Below are 27,039 nucleotides of genomic sequence, written 5' to 3' on the forward strand. Positions count from 1 at the left end.
CAGCATTTAGTCTAGAGCTAGTTTTTTCCTACTACTGATGCAAGACCCTTCTGAGAACTCTACCAATGCCCTGTGAATTATAGGTCTTCCAGACTGGCCTTGTGTGAGCATTTGGTACTCCTCTCTAGTCCTTTCAGATGGGTCTTTCTCTGCCTTTGGGTAGTTTCCCCACACATATGTACTGACTATACATATACTTAATGGGGACTCTTTGTAGATCTCCAGCATTCTTTCTGTGTGCCGCTCTTGCCTGAGAACACTATCCTGTGAATTCTAGCTGTCTTGCTCTCTCTGGTCTCCTTAACTCAAAGAACCTGCCAAACTACCTAGATTCACACTTCCTGCACTGTGGCCTTAAATTTATTTCAAGAAACTAAGTTTGGGTAGTCACAGCACTCACCTCATTTGTCTCCTATCTGTAAGAATCATTGTCCTTCATTGTCTGATAGTTAGTGTCTTGAAACCATTGTTTTCTATTTTTTCTCCAGTGGTTTAGTTAGTTAGGAGGGAGGGTAAATCTGGCTCCTATTAGTCCATCCAGGCCAAATGCAGAAGTTTTGGATTTTGTAGTTAGCTCTCATTTTTTTTTTCCCGGTTTGTATCAGTTGCTATTTCCTGGCTATAGAACCTTGGCAACTTACTTAACTTCTCTGAGCCTTATTTTTTTCCATGTGAAAATGGGAATAATAATTTTATAATAATTAAAATTACATTTATGGAAAGCATTAAGCACAAGGCCTGGCATATAATAAACACTCTAAAAATGGACATTATTCTTATTATCTTGATTAAGGGTTTAAATCAGTTGATATTTACAGGCTATTCTAGATCTAAAATTCTGTGATTTTATTAGTTCAGTTTTGAAAATTACATTATAATTTTACAAATTAAAGTGTGCTCTCAATATTCTTTTAGCCATTCATTTATTATGCATAAATGAAAATCGATATTTTATGACAAGTTCATCCCTGTCAAATTTTGTTATTTCATAAGCTATCCTTTTAAATTCCATTAATAGTACACTTAAACACATTAGGAATTATTCAGCCATTTGGTTCTTCTATTTTGAAGAAGAATTTGAGATTTTCTGTTTGCTTCCCTTTTGTGCTGGAATTGACTATTTCTTGAGGTAAACTCCCCCCACCCTCCTGCATTTTCACTATTAATCCAGTTGCCTAGCCAGGAAGTAAGGTTCTATTTGTTTGTTTGTTTTAACTATTGGTTTTTAAAAGCTCTATGTACTATTTTAAATGAGGTCAATAGTAGTACAAGTCTAAAATGTTCCTAAATGGGATGATATCTTAATAATAATGTAACAAAATAGTTGTTTGGAATTTGTTTATTGTACTACAAAGTAATAGTCAACATATGACTATTGCTTAATGTCAGCAGTCTGGCTATAGGAAATTTTTTCAAAAAGATTTTATTTATTTATTTGACAGAGAGACAGCCAGTAAGAGAGGGAAGACAAGCAGGGGGAGTGGGAGAGGAAGAAGCAGGCTCCCAGTGGAGCAGGGAGCCCGATGCGGGGCTTGATCCCAGGACTCCAGGATCACACCCTGAGCCAAAGGCAGATGCTTAACAACTGAGCTACCCAGGCACCCCAGGAAATTTTTTAATTACAAAACTTTTAACTGAAAAGTAACAACACTGTGCCTTTGGGACCAATTTTAAATGTTCAGTATGCACATTATTTTTTTCACATCAAAGGAATACTTGAAATAAATAAAAATCTATGGCAATTAGTAAATATGCAGTTTATTTTAAAATGTGCCATCCTTGTTACATAGCAATTATTGATTCTATTATGTGCTTTTTACATACTCTAAAATAATTAAGTACAGGCACAAATTGCTATCTACTTTTTTTGAATGTTAAAAGCATTTAAGTTATGAAGTTTATTCTAATATGTGTATTATATATTTGTAAAGGGAACATTTCATTCCTACACAAAGGCACAGTGACCCAAGAAAGAGATGACAATGTCATATTAGTGATTTTCCTTCCTCATGAGAGGACTTTTAGGGAACTTTTTATTCATAGTCTCAATAACTAGCACAGCCAAGACATAATTATCATTCCTTGGCTTTACTGGTCTGGATCTTGATTTACTGCTAAGCTAAATGATAAGATTTATTAACAAGAAGACATGTCCTCTCAACAAAATGAAATGCCCATTTATAACACAGAAAATTATATATGCCAAGATACATCTATGATATAATTAATTTATTAGAATGATATCACGGTCTTAGCAAGAACTTAGAAAATCTTAACATAGGTTTATTTTCATCATCAAATTAACAGCATGAAGCAAGACCATAATGCTTCTATATAATCAAATGCTAACATTAACTTGGTCCACTTGCTGTGTTAGCACCTCACAGACAGGGTACATTAAGTAGCAGTAATAGGGTAGATTGTAAATGCAGAGACTTCTCCAGTAGATTGTATCTGAAAGTCCTTCATGGGGTGTGACCATGAAGATAAGGAACTTCTACACAGCAAAGGCAGGAAAGTTCACTCTACCAGTCTAAAAGGAGCTCAGGTGTTTGAAGGAAGGGAAGAATATATGAATCTCTATTCACGTTAATCCCATGAGTGAAATTTCTGCATCAAAAGATGAGATGTTTATAATATCTCTTCATACATACTTCCAAATCGCTCTCCAAACGGTTGTTGTAACTTCCAGCCCCTTACAGAGTGAGTATGAATGATTATCTTAAAAGACCTTACCACAATGCCAAAACCACTCTGATAAATGGATGGGTTAAAAAAATAATCTCATTGTTTTAATTTGCATTTTTTGTATTGCTGGTTAGGTTGACCATCTTTTTGTATTTTCAAACATGGATTGGTAAGGATGGAGGAAGTAGGATAAGAATAGACTAGCCAAGTGAGTACCCCCAATAAAAATTAGTACCTCTAATAAAAATTAGAAAGAATTAAAGAAATGTAGGCTTTAGAGAAGAAGGAAAAGAAAAGATTCATACTTCAAAATAAAACAGAATAAGAATGAGCCACTTAGAACAACTTTAGTCTGTATTCTCAACTTTTAATTGTTGCCTCTATGGGACTGTTGTCATAGTGATCATTTCTCTTACAGCCTGACTGTGCTGTCCCTGAGGGACAAGGAAAATGGGATTGATTTAAAGAGGGCCAGTAATGCCTGAGTATGGCCAACTGAGTAAAGGATGGAAATAGAAGTGAAAAATTTAGAACTGACCTGAGCCAGCAACAATATCTAAAGGGGTCACTTCGGTGGATGGTAGGGTGGAAGAGTCCAGGTGGAGATGTTAGTTTGAAGTGGCCACTGCTTGTTGCTTGAGGTTACAAGTTATAGGGTATAGTCATCATAGAGAAGAATCTGATAATAACCAAATAGGTTGTCAGGACTTTAGTCAAGCAATCTGAATTTCAGTAGCCAGCTCTACCTCCAGATATAAATTTACAATGTTATCAGAAAACCAAGGATGGAGGCTAGTGCTAGGGCAGGCATCAGATGGGCAAGAGAAAGAGTTGGAGAGGCTTCAGGGCATTGTTCAGGATGAGGCCCAGGGATCAATCAAGGAGTATCAGAAGTTTATGACACGGAGATGATCGCTATAGCCTCAATAACTAGAGCTGTACAAGGCCTGAAAAGGTAGGGACCAATAATTTTTAGAATATTATTTGTATCCTTTAAAATTATGCAAGTAATACATATTTATTTGAAACTTTGAAAAATTTAGAAAAATCCAAAGACAAAAATTAATGCATTTTTCAGTACTGTAAGAGAAAATATTTTCTTTGTAAACAGTGAGCTAAATACTTATTCATTTTACTTTGCCAAAAGTTTATAACTGAGTAATTTTGTCATTTTCCATTCTCTTGTAATATCTTCTTAAAAGCAGAGAAATTGTGAGAATAAATTAATATTCCCCTGCTTTTAAGGTTGTAGTCAAATGCAGATTCTGTCCCTTTATAGGAAAAAGGTAAATATTTCAAAATAAAAATTACACTTTTACATGAGAACTAAGGGCTATCTTAATTTTACAAGATTTTAAATTCTGTTTTTACCTTTTTATTTCCCATTATGTTGTCTAATATTTTGGAAAAGATACACATTATAAGCATGTTTGGTCTAGGAAATTCCAGAAGGAATCAAAATGTGCATGGAAGCCAAATGTCTGGAAGAGTCTCCTGGCAAACAGAATTTTTAAAAAGCAAATAAGACACATGCTGATGAGAGCTACATTATCATTACCTTCTCTCTCCAGTTATCATCGTTCAGCAGCTTCTGTCGAAGGGTCTCCTGCAGCTGTTTGATGCTTTTCTGATGTGAAATCAGCATTAATTCCCTGAAAACCATAAACCCAACAAATGAGTCAAGACCCTGAAACTCTTCCTAAATTGCAGTTCTTGGCTCAGAGAATAGTATTTCATAACTTACATCTGTTTCTTCTCTTTAGCAATATATATATATTACCACTAGATACTACTTTTACCATTAACAGCAATTTATAAATACTACATACAAGGTAAGTATTTTCTCAGGCTTAATTTTTGCTTAATAAGTTATGTTATTACTTTTGCATGAAATAGTAACAACATATGTGGAGTCATAGATATCATAAAACATTACACATTATGGTTCCAAAGTTTATGACTAAATTCTAACACTAGATAATATTTTGTTTCCTAAAAGAAGGAAAATATGTTGGGGTATGCCATAAAATCAACACATGTTTGCAGTTCTTGCTAGATTTATTTATTTTTTTACTTGTCTCAAGTACTGATAGGAACAAACCAAATTAAGTAGAAGGTAATGAGATATGGTATTGTACAAAACATATTAGAAAATTGAAAAGAAAACACACAGAACATTTTAATATTTTAGTCCACATAAATGAATCTTAAAGTTTAGTTTGTAGTCTTCTGGGTGGAGGTAAGTGCAGAAGATTCGTAAGAGCATTTCACAGGGACACTGAAATTAAGCCTTTGAATATCACAAGTAGTGGCAAAAGCATACTTGTTGATCAGGCTCCTTCCCTCTTCTGTAATCACCATGTCCCTCCTTAGTTTCTATGTAGGCGATTCTTCTCCATTGCTTCTTCCTCTTTCTAATCTCTTTGTTTTCCATCACCACCTTGTTCCTTTTAGCTCTGACTCCTTTCTCAAAATTGTGACTTTTAATTATAACTGCCTGTTGGACATCTCCACCCTAATGAACCATTAATACCAGATACATTAAAAAACAAATTCATCATCATCTCCTGCAATCTTGCTTTTCCTTTATCTTCCTTGAAGATTCTGAAAATCTTCAAAAGTCAAAATCGTTGGTTTGAAATCCCTGAGTTTTCTCTGACTCTTTCTTCTCCTTGTTCTACCACATCCATTCAACACCAAATTCTATATTTTGCTCCCTGGCTGAACTTCAAACTAGTTCCTCTCTTCCTTTCCCACTACCAATAGCCTTGTTAAGACTCTTGACTTTTTCTCCCACCTACAGTATTATAATAGACCCTCAATCTATCTCTTGATTTCTTTTCTAGTCTCACTCTATAATGTGTAAAAAATTACACATTTTTTACCATAATAAAAATAATGCCTACATTTCTAGGCTAGAAAATTTTAAGGACACAAACATAAGAAGACATGTTGGACTTGGTAACCAGGATTTTGAATATCATCTGAGGGAAAATGATTAAAAGAAAAACTCCCCAGACTTCTCTTTTTAGAAGTGTGTTGGACTAGGTACTTTGACAACTCTCCTACTGAAAATAAGTTAAACATTTTTTCAACTTATAAAAAAAATCTTAAAATTCAACAGTGAGCTGGACAAAAAGTGTGAAGGATGCAGAGAACAAAACGCAAGTGAAAGAACAGAAAAAGGGTATGAGTGGAAAACTATTGAAATCTGAATAAGGTCTGTAGTTTAGTTAATTGTATTATACCAATGTTAATTTCTTAGTTTTTACAGTTGTGTCATTGTTATTAAATATGGGCCAAAGAGAAACAAACTCTCTCTGTACAGTGTTTGTAATTTTCTGTAATTATTTCAAATTAAATCTTTAAAAAAGTGAAGTAAAAGGAAGAACCCCCAACAATAAATAGAGCATTGAAACCGATTCTCACCTTGAAGATACCTTCCAAATCTGATGAACTTGAGCTTTACATTTCATAGCCATGAAGGACTCAGGAGAGAAAGAGTCTAAGAGGAAACTCACCTGCATGAAGCTGCATCTCAAAGAGCTACACATGTGTGAAATTCACACCTAGTATGTGTAAAATTCAAATAACATTTCTCAAGGTGCAAAAGAAAAGTACTGGTTTTGATTTTTGGTGCTAGGTAGAGGGAAAAATATAAATCTCTCGCAGGAATATGTAAGCACAAACTAACCCTAATGCACGTTTGTATCATGAATTCATTCAACCTAAGTAGCTCAAACAGCTTCATGTTGAAATTGTATCTTAAAGTGGTAACAGGTTGACTTTGTCTCCAGATGCCTGGTAGAAAACAAATCAATATTTTTGGGAGCAACCTATCTTCAACTTGGGACTCAAAGACTTTCTACAGCTTAAAACGTCAAGACCTAGGAGATCCTGATTTTTTAAAAATCACAAAACTATAAAGAAAAAAAAAAGCCAGTAAGAGAAAGAACAAGCAGACACAAATCAAAGCATAATCAAACTCATACTTTCTAAAGTGTTGAATTTTCAGATACAGAATATAGAAGGTTCAAAGAAATAAAAGAGTGATTTAAATAACTAATGAAACATGGAAAAAAAAACAAATCAAACTTGCAGAAATTAAAAATACAATAATCAAAAGGAAAAACAGTGGGTGGTCCTGTAGCAGATTATTCATAGCTAAAAAATGAAGTAATAAACTGAAAAGGAGATTTAAAGAAATTACACAGAGTGAAGTGCAGGAAGTGAAACATATGGAAAATATAAAAGAGAAGTTGATACATGGAGGACAGAGTGAAAAGATCTAATATATATCAATTCACTATTTCAGAAGGAGAGGAGAGAAAAGGGAGAGGAAGCAATATTTGAGGGGACTATTCCAGATTGAGGAAAAACACTAAGTCACAAATCTAGGAAGCCAAATGGATTCCAAGCAAGACAAATAAAAATAAATTTCCCATCTGGGCATCTGATTGTGAACATGAAGAACATCAAAGTAAAAGAGGTCTTAAAAGAAGCTGGAGAGAAAAAAACCATTATCTTCAAAGGAACCCAAACATATTGAAAGCTTATTCTCCAACACAAAGGAAGTCAGACAGCAAAACAATATGTTCAAAATTTTATGAGAAAATAACCACCAACTAAAGTTGGGTACCCAGCAAAACTATCTTTCAGAATGAGACCGAAATAAAATATGCTCAGATAAATAAAACCAGAGTGTTTTCTACAAGCTAAAGGATCTTTGCGAAAGAACCTTCTATAGACTATGCTTTGCAGGAAGGGGTAAGATCTCAGAAGGAAGGTCAAGCATGCAAGAGGAAATGTGAGCAAAGAAACTGGCAAACACACATGCAGGGAGGACTTCCTGGGCATATGATCAGGACAGCTGAACAAGGCCCATGCTCAGAAGGGGATCCTGTGCTTCAGAATTAATGCTTTATGGTCATCATCAAGAAATTCTTAATAATTTTATCTTTAAATTTGTGTTTTATGTGAGGTCTGATGGGACAATTGAGCATGTACCAGGGGCTTGGCTTGGAGCCTTGGTTCCCATACAGTCCTACCTCCTCCCACCTCCCTGCCTTTCCAGGATGGTTCTCCAGCCCCTGCTCCTCACCCCTTGCCCAGCATCTGGGCTTCCTCTGCTTTGGACGTGGGCTCAGGTGCAGGTACCTGCATGGGGAAGGGTGAGGAGTGGGCATGTGTACACCCCCCTTGCTCTGAAGCCTGGGGAAGAATACTGGGTGTCTGTGAAAGCCAGCAGAGTGTGAGGTACACCCAGCAGGTTCTGATGCTTGCTTAGCAGTCTCTAGGCTGAAGAAAAGGAAGTGAAGCAGAAGAAACAAAGAATGAGGACAGCAAAAGTGGGATTACATTAAAAACCTCATTTGTGGCTTTCCTCCAAATATTCGACCATTCCTGTCTCCCCTGCAGACTCATCTTCCTGTACTTGTCATTTAAATGTTCATGTTCCTCAGCACTTTTTCCTTTCTACTCTTTCTCTAGGTGATCTTATCCACTGCTATGCTTGAAATGCAACCTAGATGCTGACGACTCCCAAATTTTATCTCTGGCTCAGATCTATTCTCTCTATTATCTGAGTATCTGACTCATGAACCCAACTCACCATCTGACTGCTCTACTTTTATATTTCAGAGACATCTCAAATTTAACATACCTGCAATCTCAGAAGCTTAAAGTACTAGAGTTTATTTTTTGCTCATGTTATGTGCCATCTGCTGCTTTGCTCCCCATGTTTTGTTCCAGGATGTAGCTCAACGAGCAACGCTTACCCAGGAATGCTATTTTTGCAGCAGATGGAAAAGAAATATCTCCAAAACATTGGATTTGTTGAAGCTTCTACTCAGAATTGGTGCATTCTCTCACATTTCAGTGGCAAGAACAAGTTGAATGGCCAAGTCCGATGGCAGTCAGGCATTGATAGAGTAGTCCTCTCACTGGGAGGTATGCACCTAACACCAGGTGGAGCCCATTGAAATTCTGAAATTCCCCTGGAACCCACTGGGAGGATCTCTTACCTGGAGGTGGGGGATATTCCTTGCTTAGATTGTGGTTCGTTTTCATTGCTGAGTAGTATTTCATTGTATGGTTACACCACAATTTATGATTTCACCCGTTGATAGACATATAGGTTATTTCATAGGTCTTGGCCATTACAAATAAAGCTATCAATACCTCTGTACAAGTTTTAATTTCTCCTGAGTAAAATACTTGGGTAACAAGGTAAATATAATGCTTAATTTTTTAAGAAACTTCCAAAATGTTTCCCAAAGAGGTTATACTGTTTTACATTCCAATCAACAGGGTATGAGAATTCCAGTTTCTCTATGTCCTTGTCAACACCTGGTTATGTTCAAACTTTTTAATTTTAGACACTATGAAAGTATGTAGTAGTATCTCACTGTGGCTTTAATTTGCATTTCCCTAATGACTAATGATGTTGAGATTTTTGTGTGTGTACATATTGACCGCCTGTATATCTTCATTGGTGAAGTGTCCAAATCTTTCATTCATTTTTTTATTAGGTTGTTTACAGTCATATAATGGAGTTTCTAAAGGTCTTTACATATTCTGGAAACAAGTCCTTTATGAGATGTATATTTCGCAGTTTGTCTTTTCATTCTCTAAACTGTCTTTCAGGAAACAGAAGTCTTAATTTTAATGAAGTCTAATTTATCAGGGTTATTTTTTTCTTTTATGGAGTGTTCTTTTGGTATTGAATCCAAGAAATCTTTGCCCAACTCAAGGTCATAAAGGTTGTCCTTCCATTTCAGAAGTTTATGATTTTAGATTTTATATTTAGATCGATATTTTGAATTTATATAAATATATTTCATAGTATGAATCAACGTTCATTTTTCACACATGTATATACAATTATTCCAGTACCAATGGTTTCAAATATTATCTTTTCTCTAATGAATTGTTTTAGTACCCATGTAGAAAATCAGTTAACCATATAGGTGTGCCTATTTCTGGATTCTTTATTCTGTTCCACTGATCTATTTGTCTTTCTTGAGACTAGTACCACACTGTATTAAATATGTAGCTTTACAAGAAGTCTTGGAGTCAGGTAGTCACTTTGATCTTTTAACCACTTAGGTTTTTTTTTCAAAGTTGTCCTGCTTATTCTAGGTCCTTTGCATTTCCATGTGAATTTTAGAATTAACTTGTTAATTTCTACGAAAAGTTATGTTGGAGTTTTGTGATTGCACTGAATCTTTTTAAGACATAGAAAGAGAGAGAGGGAGAGAGTGTGTGTGTGAGTGGGGGGAGGGGCAGAGGGAGAGGGAGAACTGAGCATGTCACTGAGCACGGAGCCGGACATGGGGCTCCATCTCATGACCCTGACATCATGACCTGAGATAAAATCAAGAGTCTGACCCTTAACTGACGGAGTCACCTAAGTGCCCCGATCCACTTATCATTATGAAATGAATTTCTTTATTTCTGGTAATATTCTAAAATCTACTTCATATGATATCAATAGTATTTCAGCTTTCTTCTGATTAGCATCAACTAGGTGTATTTTTTCATTGTTTTACTTTAAAATTATTTGTGTCATTGCATTTAAAATAAATTTCCTATAGGCAGTTTATAGCTGAATCTTATTTTTTTAATACAATCTGATAATCTTTGCTTTTTAATTGGAATGTTTAGACAATTTACATTTAATTCAATTGTTGATATGGTTAGCCTTAAATCTATCATCTTGCTATTTGTTTCCTATTTGTCTCATCTGTTGTGTCCTTTTCCTTCTTTTTTCTGCCTTCTTTTGGATTTTGCTTGTCTTATGATTCAATTTTATCCACTTTCTTGGCTGTTTAGTTATAAATCTTTTGTTGTATTTTAGTGGTTGCTATAGGATTAATAAGGGCCATCTTTAACTCACCGCAGTTGTAGTAGACTGAGTAATTGCTTTCAAAGATATCCATGTCCTAATCTACATTGTCTGTATGTTACTTTATATGGAAAAAAGGACTTTTCAGATGTGATTAAGTTAAGAGCCTTGAGTTGGGGAGATTATCTTGGACTATTTGGTTGTGCCCTAAATGTAATTACCAAGGCCTTTATAAGAGAGAGGCAAGAGAGAGGGGGAAGCTGATGATGTGACAAAGGAAGCAGAGATTGGATTCATGCAGCTAGGATGCAAAGAATGCCCACAGCCTCTTAAAGCTGGAAGAAGCAAGGAATGGGCTTTCCCCTGGAACTTCCAGAAAGAACCAGCCTTAGTGACACCTTGATTTTAGTCCCTTAACACTCATTTGGACTTCTGACCTAAAAAACTCTAAGATAATAAATTTGTGATGTTTTAAGCCACTAAATTTGTAGCAATTTGTTACAGCAGCAATAGAAAACTAATGCCATAATCTACCTTCAAGTGACATCATACAAGTTTAGGTATGATATTAGAATCTTATAATAGTAAACTTAATCACATAAGGAAAAGCAGTCAATGGAAACTGAGGTAGCACCTGACCTGGTTCTTAAAATGCCAGTACACGGAATGAATGTGGCCGGCCATGCACTTGTTAGAAGTAGCAGACACCACAGTCTTGGCAATTTGGTCCATTTTATTTCTTAAGCCTGATTTTCTATTTGAAAAGAGGTATTACTGATGAGAAAATTCCAACAAGCATTTCCAGATGGGTGCCTGTCAGTACACTAGAAGTTACCTTTATTTTTAAATGGGTGGTGCTGAGTATTTGAGATGCTCAAATTTCAGTCTTTCTGGAGACGAATATAATTTAGATACAACCAAAAGTGGAATCCATTCCATATACATTCTTCTGATGGACCGAGTACAAAACACCACTGCTGTTATTTGTTTCCTTTTAGAACAAAAACTGAAAGTCTAGTAGCTTATAGATGCTAAAATATAGTAGGCTAAGGTTTAAACACTGTTAATGAAATGCTAATGATTCACTGAATTTTCAGAGTTATGAAATTCCCTATGACATTTCCACAAAGTATCAGGTGTTTTGAATGAACTCTTTTAAAAGTCATGGACTTAAAGTCTGCAGTGGTAAATTTGCTTGATATTTATGGCTATAGAAATGAGAAGGACTTTCAGATCTCTGATTCCTGCTAAGCCTCTGACCCAGACTCTAAGACTCTTGCATGATTCTTTAGTGGGACAAGGCAGAAAGAATAACTATATGTGATTGTACAAATACTTACTGCCCTTGATTGCATGAAATGGGCATTGAGTAATGTAAACAAGGATGATTATATGTATGAAGAAGATAATCCTGATTCCGAAAACAAAAATCACACTTACATACTACACCCATGGAAGAGCTTCCACATTATTCAGGAATACAAAACCATTTTAAGACACTGATGATGAAAAAAAAATTTGTGTTGAAAGAAACTAAAAGGGATCAATTTTGACTCTTGTGAGCCTTTTTGCTAGAAATCTAGAGGAATGATAAGAAATAAAACATTGTTAGATGCATATTCCATATTTTTCCATGTTATAAAAAGCTGAAAATTTGTAGCCATTTTTGAATATCATACAGACATCTAATTTCCTCTTCAGAACCAGTTCAAGAGATAAAGATGCGTTAGAGTTACAGGAAATAACACAGATTTAGGTCCTAAATTTGGATTTTACTAAGAATCTAATAAAGAAGATTATCACTAGAATCCAGGAGTTTGGACTGTATTCCCACCTCTGATTTGTGACAAGTCAGAAGCTCTCTAGACCTGAGAGAAACACTGGGAGCTTTCGATTTTTAAATCATGCAATCAGTGGTTTCATTGGGATTAAATTAATTCTCATCCATACATCCATCTATCCAGCAAATATTTATTGAGTGTCCATTATGTGTCAGGCATTGTTTTAGTCTCAGGGGATATAGTGGCTCTTTCTTGCCATTTTTTGGTAATACACTAATGCAATTGCCTAAGCTTTAGAAGAAACAAGATCCTGAAGTAGTAAATGACCATCTAAAGTGACACAATTCAGGAGCAATGCTGGCTCAAGCTCCTCACAGCCTCGAGCTTTCTGCAGTGTTATGCTGCCTTTGCTTTTTATATTTGAGAGGGAGGTGTGGCTAGCTGCAGCACTCTACTCTGCAATTTCATGAAATATTGTTTAAAAATAACATTTCTGGAGTTGGCACAATAGGCAAATTAGGATCTCTCGCAATTAAGAGTATTTATTTTTAAAATTTTAACTTTTACATTCTTAGACCCAAAAGAAAATGAGAATCTCATTTCTTATATACGTGCAGAAATCTAGATTCCCTTAATTGTAGTTAAAAACGTAACTGCAAACAAATGTCAAACCATAATGCCAAACGACAGCTTTAAATTCTATTTCACAAGTTGTTCTTTTAGAGATGTCTTCACATTGTCAATCAAAGAGGAAATTTTGATTTTGCCACAACTCTTGCCTTAGTTAAAAGCAGTTAACTCTGTGGTATCCTAAGAAGTTTGGCAAGCCTCTTGTTTTGAGAGCTGTTGATAGATAGGAAATCAGAGAAAGAGATGAGTCTTGGGGGGGGGGAAAGATAAGGTTTGTTATTTTAGAATGATGTTACTTAAAACATTTTGTTTCATGACGCTTTCAACTAATAGGATAGCATTCCAACTGAATCACTCCACAGACCAATCTTTACAACTTGAAGAGTAAAGCAGATAATATTGCATTCAATACACATTTAATAAATAGATACATCACCAGTGCAGGGTATAAACATTAATAAGATATGATGCTTTAAACATACATTTTCCGAGCACTTAAACCTACCAGGCACAATACTGGATGCTTTAGTCTTCATAAGAAGATAGCTATTACTACTGTCCCCATTTTACAGATGAGGAAAATGAGCCTTAAAGTGGCTAAGTTGTCCAAATTTAATACTGGTCAAGTTGAGATTTAACCTATTTGCCTAACTCTAAAGTCCATTTTTTTAAATACTTAAGCCACAGTACCTTTATTGTAACAGAGGTAACAGACCCTTTATACACTACTTCTGAATCCTTTTTTATAGTCTACACTTCTCATTTTTTTAACCTTCATGAAAATATGATAAGCCTCATTAAAGGAACTAAACACTAAGCTTCTCTTCTTCTAGACTGTCTTGTGAAATGTTATTTCATTCTATTTTCATTCTCAAGATACAGCTCCACTTCTGATTTTGCCAAGATACTAGGGAACAGAAGACAAAAGTCACCATCTTATATTTATTGAGTGAATGGAGGAATCCTGAAAGAGTAGAGAGGTGGGGTAAGAAAGTGAGGGGGCAGGAAGAGGAGATACATGGGGCGCCTGGGTGGCACAGTGATTGAGCATCTGCCTTCGGCTCAGGGCGTGATCCCGGCGTTGTGGGATCGAGCCCCACATCAGGCTCTTCCGCTATGAGCCTGCTTCTTCCTCTCCCACTCCCCCTGCTTGTGTTCCCTCTCTCGCTGGCTGTCTCTCTCTCTGTCAAATAAATAAATAAAATCTTAAAAAAAAAAAAAAAAAAGGAAAAGGAGATACAAAGGGGAGCACTCTGGATTCTCCTGCTTTCCTCAGGGCTGGGAGTCCCCTGAAGGCTCAGTGTTATAACATGGTTGAGAAAGAAGTCACACAGAGAGGAGCTGGCAGAACAGCCCTTCAAGACAGATGCTGAGGCAACTATGTGAACTACAGTGGAGGGAATGTAACGGAGGGAACGTGTAATGAGGTTAGACCCAGCAGAGCTTGATTTCTGTCTTTGCCAGTTACGTGACCCTGAGTGAGAGGTTTAGCCTTGCTTAACCTCTTTCGTTATGTAGAAAATGTGGAAAATGACCTGCTTCACAGGTGAAGGCCCCAGCTCTGCTAACCAGTGCCTTTGGGCAAATTTGGACATGAATTCCCCTCTGGGTTGGTAAATTAGAAACGATATTCCCTCGGGGTGGGGTCAGACCTAGAGACAGAAGGGTTGGTAAGAGGAGAAGGGAATGGCATACTTATGCAAGAAAACTGAGCTCCTTCCCCTGTGGCATGTGGCTAGGACAGCAGAGTCCGGATTGGTTTTCAGATCCCTTACTCCTGCCACTGAGTGCCACAGAAGGAAGCATCTCATTCAGGACATGATCACAGAAGACCTTGGAGGGCTCCCCACAACTGTGATAGCTATGGATTGTGTGTGAGGAAGTTTGAGAGGGAGAAAGACAGAGGTGGGGTGGGGGCAAAGGGAGAGAAGGGAGAGAGCAAGAGGAAGCACGCTTGTTTAATTATGGGGTCATGTCACATAATAGAAAAGCAGGAAACTCCCTGAACCTCCTAAAAAAATTTGCCAGATTTTGTATATATTCTTCTGGGGTGAGGGTTTGTAGCTTTCAATTAAAAACAAACAAACAAACAAACAAAAACCAGAAACAAAGGGAAAGAAGAGGACCTGAGAATTGAAAAGAAGTTAAAGTTACATGTGTGGGGGAGGGTGAATAAAACCCTTCCTTAGAGCCTAAGATATCCTTCTGGAGGGACAGGGAGCACTTCCAGGGGCAGCTGGGTGGCTCGGTCGGTTAGCCCTGCATCCCTGCATCGGGCTCCTTGCTCAGCAGGGAGACTGCTTCTCCCTCCCTCTGCCTCTTCCCGGCTTGTGCGCCTTCTCGTGCTCTCTTTTTCTCTCTCTCTCAAGTAAATCAATCAATCAATCAATCTTAAAAAAATAAGTTAGACAAAGAGATACAGACGTATATTATTTATTTCACAGAAGAAATTATACGTAAGCAACTTGCACGTAACTTCGGTTACAACTAAACTTTTCCTCCAACAATGCTCTTCACTAATCCCATCCTGTTATTGGCAAGTCAGGCGAATAAGTATTTTCCTATATTTCTTCTCGGAATTTACCAAAATGGTGCTAATACAGCTCTTGGGAACGCATAGTGTATGAGAGCTGTTACAGACAGCTGCGTGTTTCGGCACTATGGTCGTAGCCCACATGTCAGTGCATAAATTTCTCTAAGTGCTATATGTGGGCAGTCTCCAAGCTTAAACACATATGTCCTTATAAAACGTTATTTGGAAGTTGGTTATAGGGAATTCCAAACACATTTTACCACAGAAATAATTTTCTATAAAAATGGAATTAGGCCTGCAGGCCAGCCCACAGAACCCTATTTAATCCACTATAGGCCTGAAGCGCTGTCCCAAATTCACAGTTTTGGGCAGAGTTCTGGCACTGACTGACTAGACCTTATAGCCCAGAAGCAGGAGCGCAGAAAGCTCTTAGTATAGAATTGAGAAAACAGCTGCACTTTTCTCTGGCGCTGTCCACTGCCTTACTGCATCTTTCCTCATCCACAGAGGAGACCTCTCTCTCCAGCCTCAGTGTGTCTGTGACCAAGCTGGCCAGACCTCTACCCCCAGCCTCTGTGATCTCGAAAGGCCTACTTTTCCTCCTTCTACTGGAGCCTCTTCTCCTAATAGAGCTTCCTGAGTGTGGGGGAGAGAGCAATGTAGGATTAAATAGATTTGTCCTAATACTTCAACTATCTCCTAGTCACCAACTCCTTTCCTGCCCCAAATTCAGTTCTACCAGTTTTTTTCCCTAGTTTTGGCTTTTTACATCTTCCTTTTCTCCTCTTCTGAAGTCACATAGCATTTAAATTGCACCTTTCTCATAATGGTCCCAGTGGAGCTTGGGCAGGGGTTCTGTATCAGGAGAGGTGAGGGAAGGGTGGCGTGCACATGAGATTGCCTGAGCTTACGGAAGCACACGCTGTCACTGGGAGCAACTTGGGCTTTGGCCTTTGGAGAGCACATCTGGCAGCCTGGTTGATTGCAAGTCCTTCCATGACAGTGTTTGGGACACTGCTGGGTGGAAGATTTCCAGGCAGCACCCAGTGCTACGGAACAAGAATCTCTGTCAGTGCTATCAGTATCTCTATTTTAAAAGGTTTTTTTTTGTTTACAATTTTATTTATTTATTTGAGAGAGAGCATGAGAGAGAGAGAGAGAGAGAGAGAGAGAGAGAGAGACAGCATGGGGAGGGGGAGAGGGAGAGGAGAAGCAGACTCCCAGCTGAGAAGGGAGCCAGATGCAGGGCTCGATCCCAGGACCCTGGGATCACGACCTGAGCCGAAGACAGACACTCAACAAAACGAGCTACCCAGGTGCCCCTAGGCTTTAAAAATTTTAGGTGAGAGTAGCAAGATTTACAAAGGGAAGAGTGCTAACAGGGGGCTTAAATTTTAAAAGTTTTTGCTGAGCCTCACTTCTTCTTTGGAGGGACTTTTCACATCTCCAACTGCTTAGGGACACCTCTGTTTAGAGGTCCCAATGGCACTTCAAAGTAAAGCTTTACAGAGAAACTTGCTCAGTTGAGACAGTTTACTACTAAAGAGAAGAAAGAGGAGAGAGGAAAGCCAAGACCATGCACTAACCTTAAGGAATGTCTGCTGTCAGGAGGGGATAGGAAAGAACCAGAGACAGAAAGGGGGCAGGTTAACAGGTAGCCCCAGCAGTCAAAGGAAGACTTATATTATTTACATATATAATACCTAATTCATATTTATAATATCTTGAAGTTGTTCATTGATTTTGCCTTTGCCTAGATGGGGGAAGTTTTAATATCACAGAACTATTCATTTTCTTAGTATTTTTAAATTTTTCTTTAAAGTTAGAATTATAGTCTTTAGTTTCAAATGAGATTTTCATATATCTTTGATAAACATAAAAATATAGTGTCTAATGTCTCTTGGTAGTTTTTTTTTTTTATCCTGTTCCATTTTTGGCATACCAGATTGCTTAAAGAGAAAGAAGAATCTTTGATCGGCTTATAAACAAGTTTCAAGGTAGGTTTGGACAGAGTTTCAAAAGCTTTCAAAAGGTCATTATTCTTCAAGATATCCTTTTAACTTGGCTTTCTTTTTTATTTTTTTAAGATTTATTTATTTATTTATTTATTTGAGAGAGAGAGAGAGAGAGAGAGAGAGAGAGAGAGAATGAGAGTGCATGGGGAGAGGGGCAGAGGGGGAGGGAAAGAAGACTCCCCACTGAGCATGGAGCCTGATGCAATGAGGGGCTCCATCCCATGACCCTGAGATCATGACCCTGAGCCAAAATCAAGAGTCAAATGCTTAAATGACTGAGCCATCCAGGTGCCCCTAACTTGGCTTTTATATATCCCTTTTGGCTCAAAATGGAGTAAACTCTGGCTATTTCGCCACTACCCACTTGGTACAGACATTTAAATATCCCAGCACAAGCTGGCAGGGGGAGGGAGCCGAAGATTTTCATTTTTCTCGTGTCTGTTAGGCTTAACCATACATAAAGTCCTTTCATTAATATCAAAACAGTAAATGACCTGAGTTGTTCCTGCTGCCCACTGCCATACCTTCTCCACTGAGCATCAGAATGATCTTTCCACAGCGTCACTCCTCTTTAATGGTTTCTTTTCATTGCACTGTATATAATACCCAACTCCCAAAGGCCTGGGACATGCTGCATGGTTTGGTCCTCACCTTCCTCACGCACGCTTGCTAGGCCTCTAGTCATACTGCCATTTCTGAGAACTCACCAAGCTTGCTTTTTGCTTGTAAAGCTCTTCTTGGCTTTTGGCCCGGTTACTTTTACTCATCTTCCTTTATGTATCACTTTGAAAGTCATTTTTTATGACTGCTCTTACCAAATCAAGGCCCCCTTTCTATCAGTCTCTGCTACAATACCCTTTTACTTATTTTATATCCATTATCACAATCTATAATTATTCTAGTTAGCTCTTCACTTTTATTTATCTTTTTAAACTATGTGTCTCATTAGAATGTAAGATTCTTGAAGACAGGGATGTTTCCGATTCACTATTACAGCCCCAGGGTACAGAGCAGCTGGCATATAGTAAATGCTGCTCAAATAATTGCCAACCGACTGAATTACCCAAAGCAAGTCATTCATTCACTCAACAAATATTTATTGAGTGGATATGTGCTAGACTTTAAGGATACTATAGAGGACACGGCAGACAAAATTTGAAGGTGGCCTAGGACAAAAAGGACAATGGGTTGTCTACGAGTACTCCTATCATAGTATGATAACTTACTGGTCCATAAGCACATTTTAATTTGTTATGTAGCAAACAGTAAACTTAGTCACCACCAAATGACTAAGTAATACCATGCCTGCTTTTGGATAGATTAAACTGTAAAGAGCAAAGGAAACAGGGGAAGGATATGAAAGAAAAAAAGGAGGGAAGTAGAAGGAAGGTGGTAGTTCAGTGACGTCTCTATTCTCTGAAAACTTAAATTATCCTTCTCATTCAGCACTTACAACAGAAGGTAAGATTAGAACCATACTAAATGTCTTTAAAATGTGGCAAAACACATACACCCAGGCGAGTGTGTATTTCAAAGCAATCCTCCGAAAGTTCTGTATTTATTTTAATGATGCCATCAATCCTCAAAACACTCATAAGACTGCCTTCTTCAAATTGCAGCAAGAAATAATTTACTAAGCACAGAAAAAAAATACAATTTATTTTTGATCCCACACGGTATTTCTCAGATTGACTTCCTACCATATTCACTGGACTTGGCTTTCACTGAACCTACTGAGATTGATTTTAAAATCAAATTCATTCCTAAGGGGCAAAGATTCATCATACAGAGAATATTGTAAAACATATGCACTTAAGTCAATCCTCAGAAAAGAGTTCCAGAAATGTCTGAGCAAAGACAGGATCTTTTCAATGACCACTGTAAAGAAGATGGCATTCATGGATAAGCAATTAAGTCTAATTAATCTGACATCATTAGAAGTGGGGTATTCTAGATAATACAGGAATATAAGAAAATTACTCAGATAACCAAAGTTATAAGCAGAAGATTTGGAAAAAAAAGTTATTTATTTCATGGTGTCCTAGGACATATGATTCTGTACTTTTTATGTAGAGTATAAAACTGATTTTTATTTTTCTCACTCAGGGTCATCATCATGGCCACTAATTATTTACCCATGTTATAAATAAAGGAACACTCAAAGTTATTGATGTGTGTAGGGCTGTTTCTATTGCATATTGGGTCAAACTGCAATGCTTTTCATGTTTTTGTTTGGATTTACATATTTTTTTCTTCTTATGCATGACCAATCTTTCAGCTGCCATTCCTTCTTGTTATTAGTAAGCCTGGTTCTTGCAAATTTCCTGCTTATGAAATTGCTGCTTCTAATATGCTATGGGCTGAGTGACTATGTAGTTGTGAAATGGCAGAGGTGGTGGGGTGGAATGAACATTCATGTAACTCTAAGGTATACCATCTTTGCAAGAGTCAGGTTACTGGTATGACTGAGTCAGGAAGAAATGGTGGTTAGCAATCAGCACTGCAGTTGTTCATCTTATCCCAGGATGGACCAGAGATAAGACTTGTCCCCTGTGAACTGAACAGAACTCCTTCTAGCCCGGAGTAGAGACAGATATAACCCAGGGCAAAGAGTTGATGAGAAAGTTCTAAGACAATTATCTTAATTCTAAGCTGCTTTCTACCCACTCCCAGACTTTTCCTCTGGGAACAAATAGCTGCTCTTGTAAAGAACTAAAAAAAGTTTATAAATCTTCTAAGTTAGAAACTGGTCTAATACTCATAAAATGAAACTAACAAAATTAAAAAATAAACTAAAAAATTATAGGAAGAATGAAAAACAAATAGCCAATTTTGTGTTCTGTTCACAGAGAATAATATAAGACAAAAATTCATGCTTTTATGGAACTTGTGTTCTTCTGGAATATAATAGTTATATCAATAAATGGGATAATATCTCCCATTAAAGATTCCCAGATTTGATAAAAACTAATAAAATAAAAGCCCAAAATGTGCATTATATATCAGACATGCATTTAAAACTAAAGTACTTGAAAAGAATGAGTAAAGACATACCAGGCAAATGAAAACAAAAAGAAAGAAAGCAGGCTTGAGATATTAAGTATAAATAGGTTAATTTAAAGACAAATTAACTGAGCAACAATATCTAGGAAGGCTAAATGAACATGCTTTTTAGTTTCCCTTTACTACCTAAATGCCAGAGGTATCTTTGTGGAAAGCCCTCAATAAGAGGTGCTGATAAATAACAGAGAAGAAAATAAGAACTAATAAAAGGAAAAAGTGGTACAAAAAGATGTCTTTCTGTTGGAAAATGACAGAATCCACCACTTATTGGCGCAGGTGAAATTCAGTAGTATAAGATCACACATGCTCTTTTTGATACTTTTCAATAAAAATCTAACACCAAATGTAATGTGGATTCCATCTCTACTTTCACTAACTATGTGACTTTAAGCATGTCATTTAACCAATTTGGGTTTCCGTTTAATTACTGTCAAATGAGGTGATAGGATGTGATGACCTTTCTTGTGAAATATGGCTTTAATGCCATGATTTCACTGTCATTAATATACATAAGACCTTGATATTTCAAATATATATGGAATACTGACTTAAACAAAATATTTTTGGAAGAAATTATTGTGGACTGCACCTTTCATTTTTCAGTGTTACAACCTCTTCCTTTGTCTGATTCAGAAGAGTTTTGGTTATCTGTAGTTCATTTTCTGCAAGATTAATTCTTCTCCTTATGTCTTCTTCTAGCTTTTCTTTTGCAGTCAGTTCTTCCTGTAAAGTTTTATATATTTGTTGACAAGCCATTAAAGAATCCTCTTTCTCTTTAAGCAATCTGGTATGCCTAAAATGGAACAGGATTTAAAAAAAACACACACCAATACAAATTAGACACTGTATTTTTATGTTTATCAAAGATACATGAAAATCTCATTTGAAACTAAAGACTATAATTTTAACTTTAAAGAAAAACTTTAAAAATACTAAGAAAATGGATAGTTTTGTGATATTAAAACTTCCCCCACCTAGGCAGAGGCAAAATCAATGAACTTCAAGATATTATAAATGTGAATTAGGTATTATATATTTAAATAATACAATAAGAAAAGCTAAGTACATTTCAAATAAAATGTTACTTAAAGTATGGTTTCAAATTCAATGACTAAAAATATTAATTTAGAAATTTGCAGTGTATACCGTGACTCAGAAATAATGGATTCAAACTTCAGTTTTCTAAGTTCTCTTTGACAGTCATCAGCTTCATTAGATTTATTCCTAAAATAATATAAAAGAAATTCAAATATTTTATTTCAACATAGTTCAAGTATATATGTTTTCCTTTTTTAAAAATATGTTTTTCCTGTATTACTTATCTTTATATTCTATTTGTGATTATACATGCATACCTCCTTGAAATTAAAAAATGCAAAGTTGAGGGGTTTTTCTCTGCCAAAAAATAACCTAATCTGTTAGTCCAACAATGTGCTTTTCTGTATCATTATTTTATTCATCCTTAGGAGAAATTTCTTAGCATCTTTATATTATCATTTCTTTAAAGAAATAAACTTTCAAGTCACTTCTATAATGGCTAAGTAGGCTCCTATCAGACTGATCTGCATATAAGTAAAAAGTCTAAACATTGGAGAACATTAAAAAAAGAAAAACTCTGTTAGAAGGCATTGGAAAGTGAACAAAAACAAGCAGATTCTGGAGGTAAGTTGACACTTGGAATGAGGTGACAGCATGGGGTCAGCTTTTTTGTTTGTTTGTTTTGGTTTTTGGTTTTTTATGATTTCAAACCTGAGGCTCCAGTCTGCCCCATGCAGGGGAACTAATGTTTCAGATAGAAAACAGTCTGGCCTAAAGAACTAGAGCACAGTGTTTGGGTCAACCATAGTTCTAAAAAGTGATGACTGACTCAAAATAGGAGAATCAAAGAGTGGGAATCCCAATACTGCATATAGACCCTACACACACATCTGGCTGAGCCCTGAACTATACATCCACAGGGCAGACTCCAAGGAGGCTAAAGATAAAAGAATTAAACAGAGATTTGAACTGTTGCCCTAGAGAGAGTTTACTGTCTGAGGCCAACCAAATTAACTATGTGCTTAAACAGCACCACCCTCACACCCACCAACAATAGTATTTGGAGAAATACAACAGAATCCGAATTTCCATAACATTTACAATGCCCAGAATATAATAAAAATTACCCAACACAAGAAAGAACAGAAAAGCATGACCTAGTCTCAAGAGAAATGACAGTTAATAGGGACTGCCTCTGAGATGACCCAGATACTGAAATTTGCAGACAAGGATTTTTCAAAGAGCAGTTATAATTCTGCTTAAAGACATAACAAAAAAAAAAAAATCCACTCTAATTAGTGAAAAGATGACAAATCTCAGCAGAAAAATAAACCATTAAAATGAACAAATGGAAATTTCAAAACTGAAATAAACATATGTCTTGATTTTATATATAATTGGGTTTTGTAACAAAACTCAAAAAGTTAATATATTAAGAAAGAGTAATATTCCAGTTTAAGATTGTATAGACTGCTTATTCGTAAGTCATTATCTGAAAGTATCTTCAAATAGCTTATAAACTATACAATGAACTATATGTTAGATTGTCAATGAGTTTGCCCTACTTGCAGCATGACTTTAATTTCCGATAAGTAATAATTTATTTGCATCATGAACATGAACAACAGTCATTTATTTTTAAAACCATTTTTATTGTAAAATACAATAAAATTGTAAGCTATAGAAAAATTGCTTAAAACAATTATATAATGAATTACTATAAGGAGAAAACTCTTGTAACTACCATCCAGGTAAAAACATAAAACCTGACCAGCTACCCTAGAAGCTTCATGTCCCCCCGCCCCAGTCACAGCCAACTCCCTCCTCCCTAAAATAACCATTTTCATGAATTTTATGATAATTACTTTAATTTTCTTTAGTGTTTTATTACCCAAGTTTTACCTTTGAACACTGTATTTTAGCTTAACTTTTTCTTTTGCAAAATATGTCTTTATAAAACATGTTACTTTCTTTTATTATCTGCTTTTTGTAAAATAGAGTAAGGTATCATGTTGACATACAATGAAGTACATGTATACTTTGATATGTCTGACATATATATAAACCCATGAAACCATCAGCAGAATCAAGCAGCACAAGAGCGTACTTAGAGCCTAGATCTTGGTCTCTAATGCCATTCCTATTCAAAGGAACCAAGAGTACTCAGAGAAATGGCTGATTTGAAGGCTAGGGCAGAGTAAGTGTATCTGAGATATCTCGTTATGTCAGAAGGTGAGGAAGTGCTTATAAAAGATGAGGAAACCAAGTTCCAATGTCATGGGAGGCAACTTGAAGAGGCTCCTACTGGCTAAGCCTAGATAATTTATATATCAAAACAATTCAGTACAGTAATCAATTATAAACCATTGAAAAAATAAGAGTTCATCAGTCCATACCAATAATAAATAAATAAATGAGAAGAAGTGAGGTTCTTGCTTAAAGTAGGATGCTGAGGGCTAATAAATGGGGAGGGAGGGCTGGAGTCAGAAAAATCATCATTTAGCAACCACTGCGGTACAGTTTAGATAAGGCAAAAATCATTAATGGATGCTATAACGAGGGATAAATTTTGATAAGGAGAGCATTTAAAGTGTATTTAAAGTGTCTCTTATAGACTGCTTACTAGTTGAAAAGGAACCAAAAAAACCCAGGAACGAGGGCGTGAAAAAAACTGAGCAATACCTTCACTAAGTGATCAAGATTAACATCCCCAAATGAAGGCAGGCAGATGGCCACACCCTGAGAAGGCCACATCCTCACTTATATGGTTTTCTGGCTAAGAGTACACGCCCTTAATTCAATCAACACTGGACCAATATAAAATGAAAATTTTTATTTAAAAAAGTTTGAGGGGTTCTGTATTCTTCAAAAAATGTCAATGTCATAAAAAAAGATAGACTGGAAATATCCAGAATTAGGAGGTAAAAAGACTTGCCCAACAGGCTAACTCTACCTGTTCCTGTACTAGAGGAGAAAATGCTATAAAGGCCAACTAACGAAATTAGAATACGGATGGTAGATTAAAATACTGTGTGTAAACTTACGACAGAGATTGCTGTGCTTATGTAAAGTATCACCATCCTGAGAAAAGGCTGGCTAAAGTATTTAAAGGTAAAGGGTCATGTTGCAGGTAACTTATCCTCAAATGAGTCAGGAAAGGAAAGTGTGTGGGGGGGGGGGGGGAGAGAAGGAGGGGGCCAGGGAAAGGATGAGGGAGAAAGCAAATGGGTTAAAATGTGAATCTGGGTAAAGGCTATTTGGGTGCTCTTTGTACTATCATTATGTTTACAACTTCTTGTAAGTTTTAAGTTATTTCTGAATAAAACAACAGAAAAAAGAATAAGGAAAAGATTGACAGACTATTAGAAAAGTGGGCAAATGTTATGCTCAGGTGAGTCACAAAAGAAAGAATTCAGAGTCAACTATGCAAGAGTACAGTGTTTCATCAATAAAACTAGTTTTTGGGTTTTTTTTTTTTAAGTTATTATACCCTATACACTATTAGTTAGGAAGTGGAGAAATGGGTATTTACAAGCACTGGTGAGATTATAAATCAGTATAGTCTTATTGGAAGGCAAGAGTCATTATGTATTTAAAATTATTTGATTCTAGCAAAAATTATCCAAAGGAAATACTTGTGTGTGAGTAGAAAGATTTATCTATATGAATTTCAAAGTACCTTACTTATAAAAGTGAAAAATTTAGAAATTCTAACAAACCAAAAGCTTAGTAAATAAGTTATGATTCATCTACAGATTGAAATACTACATAGCCATTTAATAGTTATCTATAAATGTATCATGTAATGACATGGAAGATGTCATTACATGATATATTTATCACTAAGTGAAAACATAAAAAAATATACATTACTTAGAAAAAGAAGACTTTAAGAAAAAGTTCTTAGAAAAAGGACTATAAGGATTTATCAAAATACAACTATGATGTTCTTTTTTGCATATTCCCGTATTTTCCGAGTTTTATATATTTACTTTGAAATCAAACAAAAATGTTACTTTAAAAATTGCTTTGAGGGGCACCTGGATGGCTTAGTCGGTTAAGCATTGGACTCTTGATTTCAGCTGGGGTCATAACCTCAGGGTCGTGAGACTGAGCCCTGCATCGGGCTCCACACTCAGTGTGCCTAAGATTCTCTCTCCCTCTCCCTCTACCCCTCACCCCCAACCCGCTTGCATGCTTTCTCTCTCTCCCTAAAAAAAAAAATAATAATAATAATAAATAATAAAAATAAAGAATAAAAATAGAAAATGCTTTGAGCACAAGGTCGTGTATAGAATTGTTGAATCAATGTAACTAATGTAACACTGTAAATTAATTAACTGGAATTAAAAACTTTTAAAAATGCTTTGAGGTACAGTATCTCCACCATGACATTCACTCTATGTTCAGACTCATATAGAACTTTTCAAATCCAGAGGCGGGGACAGTAGAACTTCAAAACTTTGAGTGGTTATTTTGCTAACTATATGGACAATTGATCTAGAGAGCCTACCCTCCCAAGGACTCCAGTCACCATGGTCAACTCCCACCACCACGCCAGTTAAGCCACTCTTTCTATGGTTCACCCTTCATGACACGATTGGTATCTTCGCCTTCATTAGGATGGGGAGAGGAGGAACTGGAGGGAATAGAAAGAAAGCCTACAACTCTTTCAACATTTCCTTCCTTCCTTACTCTCAGCAAATGGTGTTAATCCTTTCTCTTCAACTGCTTGGAATAAGCCTTCAGAAAGGCCCCTGCTAACTAACATAAAGGAAATGAAGTGAAATAATTGGATATTTTTCTTGATTTGAAAGGCAAGTTTTGGGGCGCCTTGGTGGCTCAGTCGTTAAGTGTCTGCCTTCGGCTCTGGTCATGATCCCAGCGTCCTGGGATCCAGCCCCGCATCCGGCTCCCCACTCGGCAGGAAGCCTGCTTCTCCCTCTCCCACTCGCCCTGCTTATGTTCCCTCTCTCGCTGCCTCTCTGTCAAATAAATAAATAAAATATTTAAAAAAAAAAGGCAATTTTGGGGTGCCTGGGTGGCTCAGTTAGTTAAGCGTCTGCCTTCGGCTCAGGCCATGATCCCCGAGTCCTGGGATGGAGCCTCATGTCTGGCTCCCTGCTCAGCAGGGAGTCTGCTTCTCTCTCTGCCCCTTCCCCTGCTTGTGCTCTCCCTCCCTCTCTCTCTCTCAGATAAATAAAATCTTAAAAAAAAAAAAAGGCAAGTTTCCGTACCATTCCACTGCTTCATCTGAAATAACCATCTTCAAACTGTCTCCTTGATACCTCCACCTTGCTGTCCAAAAGGCATTCCAAATCTAATACATCAAAAGCATAGTTGTTTTATTTCCCTCACCCCATATCTATCTCTTTTATGATTTTCTCACTTTAATCAATGACATCAACACAATAATGATAAGGTAGCCTTTATTTCCTTCTTACA

At 36.5% G+C, this 27,039-nt stretch overlaps 1 protein-coding gene across 1 annotated transcript in view; it reads right to left on the minus strand.

Moving 5' to 3' along the window:
• Positions 1 to 27,039, minus strand: part of LEKR1 (leucine, glutamate and lysine rich 1) — a 169,509-nt gene that overhangs the window by 28,775 nt on the left and 113,695 nt on the right. Inside the window, exons 8-10 of the mRNA XM_008706784.2 lie at positions 21,703 to 21,780; positions 21,146 to 21,349; positions 4,247 to 4,340 (exon numbers count right to left, since the gene is read on the minus strand). Coding sequence (XP_008705006.1) covers positions 4,247 to 4,340; positions 21,146 to 21,349; positions 21,703 to 21,780 — 376 coding nt within the window. The remainder of the gene's footprint in view (positions 1 to 4,246; positions 4,341 to 21,145; positions 21,350 to 21,702; positions 21,781 to 27,039) is intronic.

This window comes from Ursus maritimus, unplaced genomic scaffold, assembly GCF_017311325.1.
Source record: "Ursus maritimus isolate PB19 unplaced genomic scaffold, ASM1731132v1 scaffold_20, whole genome shotgun sequence".
NCBI lineage: Eukaryota > Metazoa > Chordata > Mammalia > Carnivora > Ursidae > Ursus > Ursus maritimus.